This window comes from Vigna umbellata, chromosome 3 (assembly GCF_029865625.1).
Source record: "Vigna umbellata cultivar VRB3 chromosome 3, Vumbellata_1.0, whole genome shotgun sequence".
Lineage (NCBI taxonomy): Eukaryota > Viridiplantae > Streptophyta > Magnoliopsida > Fabales > Fabaceae > Vigna > Vigna umbellata.
Genome location: NC_142167.1, coordinates 6,618,057 through 6,633,483, shown reverse-complemented (window position 1 = coordinate 6,633,483; position 15,427 = coordinate 6,618,057). Strand labels below are relative to the sequence as shown.

Genomic DNA, 15,427 nt, shown 5'->3' with positions numbered 1-15,427 from the left:
ATGTATAGTTTTGTTCTTTAGGGAAAAAGAGTATTCATGTTTTTTAAAATTAAAAATCAAGAGTGCACTTAGACACTCTTTAAAATATACTAAAAACAATATAAATTTCATATAATACATTTTTTAAAACTAACAATATATTTTTTATAATTAATAATAAATTTTTAACAGATTTTTCTTATTGTGTTTTTATAATTAATAATTTTAGATATTAAAATATTATTTATTTTTTTAATAAAGGAATTTTGTTAAGTTAATTATAATTTTTTGTTAAATTTAATATTTATTGATTATTTTTAATGAGTCAGTGTTGCAAAAAGTATCATAAATTGATGATTTAGTTAATCAATCCAACTCGGCTCACTTATTACCAAGTCAAAAAATATTAAATTCAGTATATCCCACCACGAGTTAGTGGGTTAAATAGATTGACTTAGTGTTTCGCTTAATTACAAAGTTTTTTTTAATTAAAAAAATGTCAATTTTTTCCAATTCAAATCTAAATAAATTTTAGTTTAAAATGATGCTAAACTTCAGAGATAATTCAAAAGCAAAATATAATACAATCCAAAATCATCTTAAACTCCAAATACAATCCAAAAGCAAGCAAAAAAGCAAAACGAATAAGTATCTAACATTGATAAATTTTTTATCATTTATCCATTTATAAGATTAGAGTCTTGAATGGATAACTCGACAATATTTTTCTCTCTCGAAGCATTTCTTCTTCATCCCTATCCACAATACAATAAAGATATATACTAACTAATAATATTCAAACACAAAGTAATAATTAGATGGGTTGATATGCTAACTTAACTCGTTATGGGTTCAATCTGCGTGAGTCAGATTCGTAGTGAGCCGAGCTCAAAATTGACTCGTATCGAAATTTCAAAAAAAAAAATTCAACCTAACCCAATATGAACTCATGGTGGACCAAATTGGCTAACGAGTTTCAAGAAACTTTCATTCATAAGGTCAAATACAAAGCCATATTAACTTTCATTCACTAAAACGCATTTTAACATACATTCAGTGCATCCTAAGTACAATGAAAAACATTGCTACAACACATTATGGATTTCTCGTCCATATTGAAATTACAATTATATTCATTAACAAAGTAAAGAAACCACCCCATCAACACCTTTATCCATTTTTCTACAACTTTAACTGATTTTTGCAAATCACTCATCATCTTCATACCACCTTCCATTTCTTCTTTGTTCGAGAAAAAGTAATTATTTCCTTCCCACTTCAAATTTGTTTCATTTTCCTCAATACCATCATCACTGCACCATCTAAAGAAATTGCAACCGCCATCTTCATTTCCATTATGTAACAAAAAAACACCAATTAGAAGGACTTAGTACTAATAAAAACACCATATCATCCATGTTCTTTTACCTTGTACTTAGGGCAGTCCCAATACCTTTGTTCTTAGCAGTTCTTGCAGTTCTTATAACTGATTTCTCTCCACAAAGGCAAATGGGTGATACACCATCAATCCTAGATACTCCGCCACCACGACAAACGAGATTAGGGTTTTGCTTTCGCCACTCATTACATGTGGAAGACGAACATGAATGGGTCATCTACAATTGATTACCAATTTTCTCCCAATGAACCCTATTCGAAGAAAGAAGTCTGACTCTCTTTTCACAATCCTTAATTTGAAGAAAGGCTTGAGTTTAATTCAGTTTTTCCTCAATATCTTTAATTAAAAATAATAATATACAGGTCAGAATCACCTAATTAACAAAATAACTAGGTCACATCATTTAAAAAATCACCATCAACATGTCATGTCAAGTGAGTCCAATGGCGTTGCACCAATTTAACGATAGGGGTTTAATAAAAGCAATTTTTCATAAGTGAGGACCCAATTGAGACGAAAAAAACCTAACGAACCTATTTGAGATTCTCGGCCAAATAAAGGACATGACGAATGATTAAACCAAAAGAAAACAACAACTTACCTTTACATTGAAAGATGAATGTAGTTCTTCAATTATTAAACTGATAACATCTTCTCTCTCACCTTCATATTTCACACAAACTTTGGGAGTAGTAAGAATCCCTAAAATAGAAATAAATGTTTTTGGGTAGCAGAGATTTCCAATCTCATGAAAACATATACATGCATTAACAAATGAAATAAGAAAAGAAAGAAATGTCAAATAAATTCTCTATGGTTAAATATGTTTTTAGTCCCTAAGCTTGGACATTAATTTGAAATTTATCCATCTTCCAAACTTTAATGCATTTTTTATTTAAATTTTAAAAATGAATGATATAATCCTTTTAACCCCATCAACGTTCATTTTTTTGGACTTGTTAAATTGTATTCCAGGCTGACTTTTTGTTTTAAAACATATCAAGCAGTATAAACAATTCAATAACCATTCTGAAAAGGGTTTGAGACATTAAAAGAGTTTAATGTATAGAAAAATGTTTGAATTGATTTTATCATTTGATTACAGTGGTATAAATATACAAAATTGATAACCTAATTGGAAAGAGTAAAGGGGAAAAATTCTGCCAATTTAGCTCTAACAGTTAACCTAAATAGAGGGAAAGTAGATATACAACAATTGGCTAATAAAGACTAATTATTATAATTTAAAACTAATTATTATAATTGATATAATGCAACAGAGTTATGAAGATTATATATATTCATTTGTTTAAAATTAAAACCAAATTGTATTAACGTTTTGAATAAGGACAAATTTCAATTTTACATTAAAGTTTAATAACTAAAAACATACTTAATCTAATTTTTTATTAGGCTTAATACCATTGTTGGTCTTAATTTTTGTCAACTTTGTTCGAAATGGTTCTCATTTTTTTTAGAATGTTCAATGTAGTCCCTTATATCGTAATTTATGTTCAATTTAGTCCTTTTGAAAAACGACGTTTAAATCATTAACAACTAAATGTCCAGATATGCAATCAGTGAATGACATGTCATTTATTGGCTGATGTGGACACTTTAAGGCATAATGAGGTGGATTTATATTTTTTGAAGGTTATTTTTTGATATTAGGGATTTTATTTTCTGATATCATGACTGTCATCATACACTAATTAAAGCTTCTTTGGCTAAATTTATTTGTTCAAGCAAGAAAACTCAACGACACCAAATTGGGGATTTTATATTCTCAACATTCGAAAAGCCATTTTTGGGGTGACAATGGCTATGCGACTCGAGCAACGACCTCTTGGCAGCAAGGACGATGGCGCCATGGATGCGCTCTTCTTCCCCCTTCATAGCGTACTGGTTCGCACTACAACGAACCCTTCTTCTCTTTGGTCTTGCCGAGGGTTTGTAGGAAGGGGATACACGTTCAGGCAAGGTAGAGGTGTGACGAAAGCGCACAAAGGTACGACAAAGGTAGCGAGAGTGCGGTAGAGGGTTTCAGTTGTACATCAAAATTTGGGAGTTTATGTTATGATTATCTAATTTCTTCTACGAGTTGAGATGTAGGGTTTCGTTGAATTGAATTTGGGGTTTTCATGTTCTTCGATTAAGGTTAATGATTGTGGTATTCGTCACTTGAATCGCGAGTCTTGTTTTGTTATCTTATTCTCTGTTATTCTTTGATTGCGTGGGTGGCGTCCGTGGAGAGCTGGTGAATGTCGTCATGGATAGAGCTGTCAAAATAGGTCACAACCCGCGGGCCAACCCGGCCCACCCCGGATTTGAGCTAGGTTGGGTTTGAAAAAAATTTTATATTTTTTATGCGGGTCAGATTTCAACCCGGCTCATGCGGGTTGAACCCGTGGTTGGCCGGGTTGGCCCACCGGCCACCTACCTAATTTTATTTTATTAAAATTTAATTTTAATTTTATAAAAAAATATTTATTATTTAGTTTTTCCTTGAAAAAATTATTTAAGTTCCTTATTTTAAAAATTAATTAAACACATGTGTTGCGAGTGAAATTTGTTTAGATTTGAATTATAGAAAGTTTGTAATTTTTTTTATTTAAAAAAAATTGTAATTAAGTGAGTCAGTGAGTCAACCTGTTTACCCACCAACCCGTTTTCCTACCAACCTGTGGTGGGTCGGGCCGAGTTCGAATTTTTCTGGCTCGCTAATAAATGAGCCGAGTTGGGTTGGCTCACTAAGTGATCAACCCGTAGTGAGTCGGGTCGGGTAGCCCGTTTTGACAACTCTAGTCATGGGGTCGGGGTTGGTCTGCCGTAAAGACCGACAATTTTAAAAGAGATTAATAATAAAGCAAGAGAATTAAAAATAAAAACCCTAATATCACAAAATAACTTTCAAAAAACATAAATCTACCTCACTATGCCTTAAAGTGTCCACATCAACCAAAAAATGACATGTCATTGACTAATTGCTCAGCTGAACATTTAGTCGTTAACGATTTAAACGTCATTTGATAAAATGACTAAATTGAACATAAATTACGATATAAGGGTCTACATTAAACATTCTAAAAAAATGAAAACTATTTTAAACAAAATTTACAAAAATTGAGACGAACAATGTATTAAACTTTTTATTGTTAATAATGAAAAAACCATCACTAAGGACAAAGAAAATGTAGATAATAATATAATTTTTCTAGTATCTATTTTTCTTAAGTGTATAGTAAATACTAAATAACAAATAAATAATATTATTAAAAAATAGATATTATAATAATTATAAGAATGAAACATTATAAAAAATTATAAATAAATATTTTATTAACTTTTTCTTTTATAATGTATAACTACAAAAATATGTAAATATAAATAAGTTGTTGAAGTTAAATTTTTATAAGTAATAAAAATGAATTATATTAACAAAGATAAAACTAGTAACAAAGTTAAAGATGAATTATAAAATATCCTTTTATTAATAGCAAAAGTCATCGCCTACTATCATTGAAAATATTATAGTTTGTCATGTTTTTCTTGTAATTTTTGTAAAAGTAAAATATTAAGTACATCATTACTTAAAATTTAAAAATTGATTTTTAATATCAATTTTATTATTCTTTATAGGATAACACACAACATATAGACATTGTTAAATATTTTTATATCCATGCAATTATGAAACAAGATTTAATTAGTATACATAATAATTTTAAAATTACATTTTTTTATTTTTTTTTCTCAAAATTAGCAAAGTCAGCTAATAAACTCCTGGTCTAAATCGAGTTATTTTTAGTCAAACCTAAATAAATTTAGGATTATCTAGTTTTCAAAATAATAGTTTATCAAAAAATTAAAAGAAGCAAAATTTTATTAATGGATCGCGATATGTTGATAACGCTATTTTGACAACAATTTGATAATGACACGTGTCAGCGTTGTATTTGGCCATTTTAAATAAGTTTTTTAAAGAAATCTGATTTTGAAAAGGGGACAGAGTTCCATATTTGAAAATTTCGAAACCACCCTTCTTCGTTCAGTACTCTCTCCTTTCTCCATTTTAGGTTTCCAGTTTTCATTTCAACTTTTGTCTCTCCATTTGGTGAAGGCCTCGAAGTGGACGTTCAACAATCTCTCTCGACGTTGAGGAAGTTCCGTCGTCGCTGGCCTCGAAGTCTCTCTTTCTCTCTCGTGCTCGTGATTTCAACGATTTACGTTCAACGATCTCTATGGTTGGTCTGATCAAAGTGTCTCGTTCAGTGTCGATTGTGTCGAAGTTCTGAGCTTTTTTTGTGCAATGGGTTCGTCCGCTGACATTGGTTCTTCGAACAAGGTATGCACTTTTTCCCTTTTCTGTATTCGTATTTTTGGGTTGGGTTTTTGCTTTTGGCCTTTGTTGGTCATTTTGTTGGTTTTTGCTTTTGGGTTGTGACCTTTGTTGGTTATTTGTAACAAGAAATATTATTTTTTTTTGCAGTTGTTTGTTCGTCATTCATTGAAAACGAAGTGTGTTGCTACTTTGAATGAAATTTTGAGTGAGGAGCACAAGTCCATTATTTCGAAGACGCAATTTGAATGGTTTTTAGAACTAAATGATAACCTTAAGATTGATAGGAATAGTCCCAAACATGATTGATTTATGTAATTTGTGAATAGTGCAATATTGGTAGATGTTCAAGTATAGATATAGTTGTATATGTATTGCAACAATTATTTTGAATATTAATAAAGAAAGTGGTTGTTCGAATTGTGATTGTTATATTCATTCCATTGTTGTTTGATAGTATTATTTAAAATTCAACCTTTGTGAATGTTATAAGAAATGTCCAGTTATGTCACCCCTATGTGAAGGGAAGACCCACTAAGGGTGTTTATAGTTTGAGAGATTAGGTCCTGCACCATTGGCACAAGAATGATGCATTGGTAATCGATTACAAGGACTCTGTAATCGATTACCAGCGAAAAAAAATCCTCATTTGTACCAAAAGTTGAGGAGTGCTACCCAGACATGGCTTAAGCACTCACCAACAGTCCTGACGACTATGTTTTCATGGTTTAAGGTGTCCACAACAAGCAATTTAAAGTTTGGTGAGTTCTATGTGGATGGAAGACCCACTACGGGTGTTTATAGGTTGAGAGGTGAGGTCCTGCACCATTGATACAAGAATGATGCTCTTTGAGTCTAGATTCCAACCAAACAAGAATAAAGTCATTTAGAGTTCGGTGGAGAAAGTTAAGAACAAAACAAGTAGCAAAGGTCAGAAAAACAAAGTTGGGGAGTGTTGTTCATCTAGTTGGGGAGTACAGTTGAAGTTTCTGTACAAATGACCATTTTTTTCTCTGGTAATCGATTACAGGGGTCTTGTAATCGATTACTAGAGGAAAAATGGTCATTTGTACAGAAACTTCAACTATACTCCCTAACTAGATGAACACTACTCTCCTGCTCTATTTTTGTTGAATTTTTCATTTTTTGAGATGGGTGAGTGAGTTCAATGTTATTGGGTGTGCTTCTTGCACCAATAATGAGGTTAGGTCATTGATTTCTTCAAAAAAAAATGTCCATTTAGGTGGTTTTCTCCAACTGAGGTGAGGTGCATGACCATTGTTGTAACACCCATTCTCGGAGTCTCATAGGAAAACTTTTCATTTTATTAATTAAGAAATATGCCATCTAATGTTGTTACAATGCACAAATTTTAAAAGGCATTTTCAATAAATAATAGATCTGTCAACAAGAGGGAAAGATATACGTATAAGATAACATGCTGTCAACTTTGACCTTTGCTGACTATTTTAATCATAACTTTTTCCACAGACCTCCAAATGATGTGATTCTTTTTTTAGAAAGTAGACTCAAAAATCTTTCCAATGACTACTAATTTATAATTTTTGGACATCTGAGTAGGTGCAGTTAATTCCTTAAAGTTAACGTGTTATATATTTCTACCACCTCTGACCTTTGCTGGTTGTTTTTCTTATAACTTTCTCCATCGAACTCCAAATGAGTTGATTCTTGTTTTGTTGGAATTTAGACTCAAAGATCTTTCAAATGATTACTAACTCATAATTTTTAGACCACTTTAGTAGATGCAGTTAATTTCCCAAAAACAACGTTTTTGTAAGCTTCCTAAATGAGTTTACTTTCACGTTATTGTCTCATGTTTCTTATATTATTCTAATTTATTTTATTTCTTTATAAAATGTCCATAATTCAAGGTAAAATAGTAGTATAATTAAGGTGTGATGTGATTCTACTAGTCCGAGCCAAACACTTATATGTACTTCACCTACCTTGGTTTAAACACCTATATGAACTATTTTGTCCACAATTGAGTGGGGTAAATTGTTTTGATGCACTTGACACCTATTTCAAATCTCTTTGAGTCTAGATTCCAACAAAATAAGAATAAAGTCATTTGGAGTTCGGTGGAGAAAGTTAAGAACAAAACAAGTAGCAAAGGTCAGAAAAACAGAGTTGGGGAGTGTTGTTCATGCAAGTGGGGAGTACAATTGAAGTTTCTGTACAAATGACCATTTTTTCTCTGGTAATCGATTATAGGGGTCTTGTAATCGATTATCAGGGCAGAAATTGGACATAAATGCTTATGGAGCTCATCTAACTTACATGAAAGCACCTAAATGACATTTTTTCTCAAAAATTCAATGACCTAACATGTTCTTGCACCATACACACTGGACACATGCACTTGTAATCGCTTACAGAGAGGCTGTAATCGATTACCAGGTTAAAATAGCAGTTTTGTACTGAAAGTTGATTTGCGCTACCCAAATGTGGCAATTGCGCTCCCCATGATTTTTTTGTTTGTTGTTAGTGTCTTTTTAAGATATTGTCAATGGAGGACCCTTGTTGGTCATGGTTGATGGTTTCCACAACTTGTAGTTTGAAGTTTGGTAAGTCTTCTGTGTAGGGAAGACCCATCCTGGGTGGTCTTAGCAACGTAGGCCAGGTCCTGCACCATACACACTGGAGACATGCACTTGTAATCGCTTACAGAAAGGCTGTAATCGATTACTAGGTTAAATTTGCAGTTTTGTACTGAAAGTTGATTTGTGCTACCCAGGTGTGGCAACCGCGCTCCCCATGATTGTTTTTTTGTTTGTTATGAGTGTGTTTTTAAGATTTTATGAATGAAGGACCCTTCTTGGTCATGGTTGATGGTTCCACAACTTGTAATGTGAAGTTTGGTAATGAATCAATGGTGTGTGTGAAAAAGCCCAAACCTTGGGAGAAATACCGCCAACCATAATGGGAGACAAAAGCCAAAGACTTACACAACCAAGGAAATGCTGCCAACGACAATGCACGCCAAAATCAACAAAATTCCAGAACGGGGGATATATACCGCCAACGAGCCCACAGTCACACCATCAAAAAAAGGGGAAATGGGTAAAGAGAGAGACGAAATCCTCGACAGTGACCAAATGAACCAAGAAACGAAGTAAGAAAAGTCAAACTCAAACTCAAAGGGGAGAGAGAAACAACATTTCAATGGTGGACAGACAGTGAAGAAAAACAATGAACGAAGAAGACCGAAACGATGGAGAGAGATAGATGCTTCAATGGTGGAGAGAGATGAAAGCTTCAATGATGGAGAGAGAGTCGAGAAAACCAAGCTGCAAAAAAGAGTGAATTTGAAAAAATAAAATCGCCAAAAGAAGTTTCTATCCAAATTCTTTCCAAAATTGCCCTTCTAAACAAATTCCACCTTTTAAAATAAAACCAACCAATGAAACCACGCCATGTGACGTTGTAAAAAAGTTGGCAAAATATAGTTGTTAATGAAAGTTTTCCTTTATTAATATAACCTTAATTTTAAAAAATATATTTTATTTTAACCTTTTAGATTTGAAGCTATTCTTTAAAGAGATTAATAAAGAAATAATAATGTATATTATAATGGTTATTATTATATTAAAATTTATAAATATTTTTGTCACTGGTCTTCTATACTTTTTCATATATAAAGGAAAGGAGACAAGAGACAACTATCTATTTCGCTAGGTTTGTACAGCGTTTGGGGCGAAAAGTTCAGCCTTTTCCGATTTGCATCAAATTCAACACACAGCACCATCGTTTGGTCAGTCTTTTTTGCTTCTGCTTCCAATCTAGGGTTTTCTCTCTCAATCTTTTCTTATCTTCAATGGATGTGGTTCGATTTAAAGGGATTTAAGGCGGTGTGGGAATCGATCTCGTAATTAGGGTTTGCCTTTTGGGATCATCTCATGTGAATCGATTCTGTTAGACGGTGTTGTTGGGTTTTCATTCGGTGCGTTTTTCATCTTTGCTAATGTTTTCTATCAAATCTATCGCTCGACATAATGATCTCAATCCGTTATCTTGTCTTTCACATGTGATAGATAGTCCCTAAAAACCTGTTTAATTTTGCTATATATTTTTTCCTGAATCTGTTATGGAAGACTTAAGGTCATTGTATGCAAGACTTAGGTTATCATCATAGGGATTCATATGTTCTGTCCCCCTATTTTTGTTACCCTGGGTAAATGCTGAAGGTCTAAGAAACAATATGAACTAACATATATAGGAGAGAAACTATCATATATAGTGAGCGTGCAAGAGATGAGAATAATAAGTCTTGGCCATACAATTGTACATGGACGGTCGAATATGTTTTAGTTAATTTTAATCTTAGCTATCCATTTGAATTACACAGCTGAAATTTGCTTCTCTTACTCTTTCCTCTGATCTTCCTGACGTGCCAGTTCGGTCTGAGGAACACATTAAAATTTGTGGTTTGATGTTGTTTCTTTCTTACGAAGTCCTGCTTCTTATGAACAACCCTTTTTCATTGGAAGGGTTTCCTCTTTTGATTTATATATAGATTGATGTGATATATTGTCACAATATGCATGGTAAAATGATTGCTCTTGTATGGACTTGTTTACCTTGTTTTTGAATAATTTATGGTTGTGCTTATTGTTAATGTCATCAGGCTTGACATCGAAATTATAATTCTTCACATGTTTAGATTTATATCATGTTTGGCTACCGCTTCTTCATGACAAAAAATGGCTTTTGTCAAAAGCTCTTATCGAAAGCTTCAAAAAAGAGAAATTTTCTTAAATTAATTGAACCAAACATGTATTTAAACTATACCATGTATATGTGTATACAAAAAATAAAAGTCAGATTTTGAAGTCAACTGCATCATCTAAAAGGCTTTAAAGCTTGCTTGTCAAACAGTGGACTGGGTTGCTGTAAACTGCATTGTTTGGCTGTTAGCTAATGGATAAGGGGGTGCCACCTAGCCTATTCGTCAATGATGGTTCTTTCATGGAGAGGTTCAAGCAACTTCAACAAGAGCAGGAGAAAGGGAAGAATGTCAAATTAGAGAATTCTAAACCAATTAAGGTTATTTCAGGGTCTTTGTCGCCCAATCCCTCCATTACCAAAACATCTGTGGACTCGAAGGTTAATGATACTAGGGGTGGTTCTGGTGGCAAACTAGCTTTCAGTTTAAAACAAAAGTCAAAGCTGGTACCACCCCCTGTTAAATTGAGTGCCGATGAAGATGAAGAAGAAACAGAAGCTGGGTATATTTCAAATGATGCACCACTAAAACGACAAAAGTTAGGCCAGGATGGCATTGACCAATCATCAAGACAACTTGATGTTGGTAATTACTTCTTAAACTTTCTAGTTTTTGCAGATAGTTGGCTCATGATTGGTATTCCTACTTATTGTTGTTTTAAAATCAGAATAATCAAATAGCATGTGATCCATAATGCCAGCCTTTATATGTCTTGCTATTTTTTCAATGAGATCTTGTTATTCACTTATTACATTTTTTAGTTCATTAATGTGTGCTGAAGACCTTCTATTTGTATGTCGTTGTGAATGTGAATTTTCGTATGTAAATATATCTTAAATACTAACCTGTCTTCTGATTTTCTTTTCTTCCCTACATTTATTGTTATTTTTTTCTCTATCCAACTTTTGTATATCGTCATAACTTTCTGTTAGATACATAAACTATTTATGAGGCTTTCCCTAGCATCTTTGAGCTTTTGGGCTTGATGGTCTTTGCTGTATCAGAATCTCTACTCAAGTTATCAAGAGATCAGTCCTTGCCAATTCTTACCAATTCTGAGTAAAAGTTCAATTTCAGCACATGGTAAGGGCCAGCCTTTGCATTGTTCATGTGTCAGGCCCCAAGGTCTATGGGAGGGGGCATTAGATACAAAATAAATTATGGGACTTTGCCTATGGCTTAAGCAGCGTTGGTTGTTGACAGTTTTGTTACTGTTTCGAACACAATCTTTAAATTATATATTTCTTTTTCTCTTTGATGTGAATACAACATTGCCTGCATCTGTGAGATTTTCCTAAAATTTAGTGTCTTCCACAAACTATTCTCAATGTGAGTAATAACCAATTTTTTTTCAGGTCTTTTTGTAAAAAAAAAAACCTTTTTTCCAGGCTGTTGAAAACAAAATTCTAAGTTTGATTCTTTATTTTGAAAAGTGTTTTTGTGTAGCTTCTCAAAAAGGAGCTGAAATTAGAAATACGTTTTAAAACAAAAAATGGTTATATAGTTTTTAACCAGAGAATACTATTTTTTGCACTTCATAAACTTTGTATAAGATAAAAATCACTATTTTATACATTTTTAAAACCGATTTTTTAAATCATAAATAAACAGCTGGCCCTTGTTCTGTTTACTTGGATATGGAAGAAAGGGGGACATAAGTGTAATAGCATTGAAATAGGGACTTGTTCACCTGTACTCATCCTTTGGGTCACAAAAGGTGTAGTGGAGGACTAAGAAGGGTGAAAATCATTGTTTGGTCAGTCTTTAACATTTCTGAACATTCCCCCAGAGCTAATTTAGTTGAAGGAAAATGCCAGTTGGCATACAGTTGCAATTACACCGTTTGCCCCCTTTTTTTCTTCACGTGAAAATAGTCATCCTCTACATTACCTGCGGTTTCATTGTTGAAGAGGTCCTCTCCGTGTATACCTTCTTTGCTCATTAAAGTGGCATGCAGCAAAGAGGAGAAAATGTCTTGAATATTTTTGTCTCATGAATGCAGCTTATTCCCCAAGTACCTATCAAGAAATGGTGTATTGGCAGGCCTGCTACAAGACTAATTTGCATTCCCTTGTTCATGCTCTCGGTATTAATCAGTTTTGTAAGTGATATGCAGCACCTCCTTCCCCAAGTGATCCTACAGTGAAGAAAGTTGCTGACAAACTAGCAAGTTTTGTGGCAAAAAATGGAAGGCAATTTGAGGATGTTACGCGACAAAAAAATCCAGGGGATACACCTTTCAAGTAAGTATGAAATCAACTTCTAATCCTTGTTTATTGATCATTTATATATGTGTTGTAATTGATGATTATATTTGGTGCATTTTTTAATTTGCAGATTTTTATTTGATGAAAGATGTGCTGAATACAAGTACTATGAATATCAGCTTGCTCAAGAAGAAAAGGCTCTTGCACAGACAAGGGAATCACAGGTGCCTCGTAATGGTTAGTATTTCAGTATATTTTCATATTTTTAGACCAATTTACAATGTATTAAGTTTCAGTATATTTCCATAATTTTGGTTGCTTTTTCAGTCTAGGAATTGTAAACCTTAATTTTCTAAATTTAAAGTTTTCATCCATCCATTTTTATAGTATTTTCATTTAAACTGCATTGTTTGGTTGATGATCATTGTTATAGTATTTGAATATATTTTCAGATTTTAAACCATGTTCTTTAGGTGCTTCAGTAGTTGCTTCATGAATATATTTATGTTTGAGATGATATCTTAAGATTATGATTTAAATTTCTATGGGTGTTACATGGTAACTGTTAAGTCTCAGAACTGCAATTGTTTTCTGTGGTGTCTTTGTTGATACTGATTTGCGTTTTAACTACACATGATATATGTTTGAAGTGGTAACAGTATATGTGATATATCTCCTAGTAATGTTGCTTAGTTCATCCACTAGCCTGCAGATTTGATAAGTTTTGATCTCTCTCTGATGTGTAGAATATGCTTTCTCATTTACCTCTTGTATATTTTGGTTTTTCATGTGCTGGTTTTATTCAGGGGGAACAAGTACTTCATCTTCCAAACCCACTAGTGGTCATCAAAGATCATCTCAGCAGCATACATCCTACCAAATTCCTGCATCTGCTTTATATGAAAGTGCGGACAATTCAAGAGCTTCTGGATCTTCAATTCAAACATCTCCACTAGGAATGAGTGGTAATTGCGATTTTAATGTGTATTCTTTTTATTGTTTCCACAGCTGCTGTCTGTTTGATCTCTATTTTTTTTGTCAATTTGATAAAGTTTAATGTGTGTTCAATGGAAGTCATGATTTTGTTCCACTGCATTTCATTTTATCCTGAAAGTGCTTAAAAATATCTGAACTACACATTAACTATTATTTGTTATTACACTTCTCATGGACTTGGTGTGCAACCTACTCTTGTTGCTATTTCCTTTGTTTATTTCTGCTGCAGAAGAGCCCAGTGGTTCATCAAATGCTGATTCTTTGGCACTAATGGAGTTCTACATGAAGAAAGCTGCACGGGAAGAAAAGTATAAACAACCTAAGTATTCAAAAGATGAGATGCCCCCTCCTGCCTCTCTTCAAGGTTAAAATTGATTTGTTACTGGCGTTTTTTGATCTGAATATTCATTTAGTTAAAACGGTTATTTTTATGCATTTATCCTTTTAATGGAATAATCTATTGATTCTTTCGTTTTGGGTGACACGTTACCAGGCAAAAAAGGCCATCACATGGGTGATTTCATACCTCCAGAAGAACTTGAGAAGTTCTTGGCCAGCTGTAATGATGCTGCAGCACAGAAAGCTGCAAAGGAGCATGTAGAGAGGTCTAAGATTCAGGCTGATAATGTAGGCCACAGGCTCCTGTCAAAAATGGGTTGGAAAGAAGGTGCTTTTTGCTTTCCCAGTCTCATTTTCAAGCTCTTGCTATATTCCATTGACTTGTGTCTAAAGGCATTTAAAAGCTGGACTCATTCAAGCTGGAACTTATTTTGAAGCTCCTTATTTATTTTTTCTTGGGGGAAGTGTTTGGGCAAGCTATTTTTTCTTAAAAATAGCTTACCTTTGTTGTTATCTTTGATGTGCAATGTGAAACATACGAATACTAGGAATCTGCTGCAAATTTGTCTTGTATGAGTACACCATAGTGTTTTTAGAGTTGATTGAAATTACATAATTGTTGATAATACATTAAACTTGCGTTATTGTTGTTTCTTGTTCTAACAATCATTAATTCCCAGGTGAGGGTCTGGGCGGATCCAGGAAGGGTATTTCAGATCCTATCATGGCAGGTAATATTAAGAAGAATAACTTGGGGGTTGGTGCTCAGGAACCAGGGGAGGTGACTTCAGAGGATGACATATATGAGCAGTACAAGAAGCGGATGATGCTTGGTTATCGTTACAGACCCAATCCTCTGGTAAATAATGCTTGGAATCTTTTTTATTTTTTTCTATTGAAGTTTCAGTTACTTGGTCAATATCAAGGTACTTTGCTTTGACAAACTTTTTTTCATGTTTTAATTCTTTATTTTACAGAACAATCCTCGAAAAGCTTATTACTGAACTTGACAATGGATTTGCAAGTCTTGTCCTTGTGTTGGATGAATTGATTTAGGGTTTTCGTATTGTGTGTTGTAGTGCTTGTAAGACTTGGGGAGAAAAGAGGAGGAAGGGGTTAATGTTCGATACAATCATATCTTTACCCGTCAAAAAATAATGGTTTCTTGTTATTTTGGATACAATCATGTTTGTTTATTGATTATTGTGTTATTATATCTTGAGTGATTAACCTCGCTTTATTGTCATGTCATGATTAAAAGATGTTTTATCAAGTAAATACTACAATTTGCAAGCAAGAAGAAAGAAGCTGAAGAGGCATTTTGGGATCGAACCAGTTTCCTCTTTTTAAATTCCAATTTAGACATAAAAGATATATATTTTTTCTTAAATGATTAAATTTCACAATTTTGTTTATCATTA

At 33.1% G+C, this 15,427-nt stretch overlaps 1 protein-coding gene across 4 annotated transcripts; it reads left to right on the top strand.

The window, feature by feature from the left end:
- Positions 1-9,366: 9,366 nt before the first annotated feature.
- LOC124827552 (SWAP (Suppressor-of-White-APricot)/surp domain-containing protein / D111/G-patch domain-containing protein) lies at positions 9,367-15,222 on the top strand. Of its 4 annotated transcripts, XM_088109178.1 has the most exons (10): positions 9,412-9,492; positions 9,578-9,681; positions 10,617-11,049; positions 12,581-12,707; positions 12,802-12,908; positions 13,478-13,636; positions 13,897-14,031; positions 14,161-14,334; positions 14,687-14,865; positions 14,984-15,222. In XM_088109178.1, the coding sequence occupies exons 3-10, from the start codon at positions 10,659-10,661 to the stop codon at positions 15,008-15,010; spliced, it is 1,299 nt and encodes a 432-aa protein (XP_087965304.1). In that variant the 5' UTR covers positions 9,412-9,492; positions 9,578-9,681; positions 10,617-10,658; the 3' UTR covers positions 15,011-15,222. The 4 variants fall into 4 exon arrangements, with proteins under 4 accessions (XP_047156579.2, XP_087965304.1, XP_047156580.2 ...); XM_047300623.2 differs by lacking the exon at positions 9,578-9,681 and having other exon boundaries at positions 9,367-9,492; XM_047300624.2 differs by having other exon boundaries at positions 9,417-9,681; positions 13,900-14,031.
- The last annotated feature ends 205 nt before the right edge of the window (positions 15,223-15,427 follow it).

Bases quoted from the DNA above. Each gene is read 5' to 3' on its own strand.
- LOC124827552 (XM_047300623.2), top strand. From the start codon at position 10,659: ATGGATAAGGGGGTGCCACCTAGCCTATTCGTCAATGATGGTTCTTTC. The intron at 11,050-12,580 runs GTAATTACTTCT...AGTGATATGCAG, and splicing joins ATCAAGACAACTTGATGTTG to CACCTCCTTCCCCAAGTGAT. The intron at 14,032-14,160 runs GTTAAAATTGAT...ACACGTTACCAG, and splicing joins CCCTCCTGCCTCTCTTCAAG to GCAAAAAAGGCCATCACATG.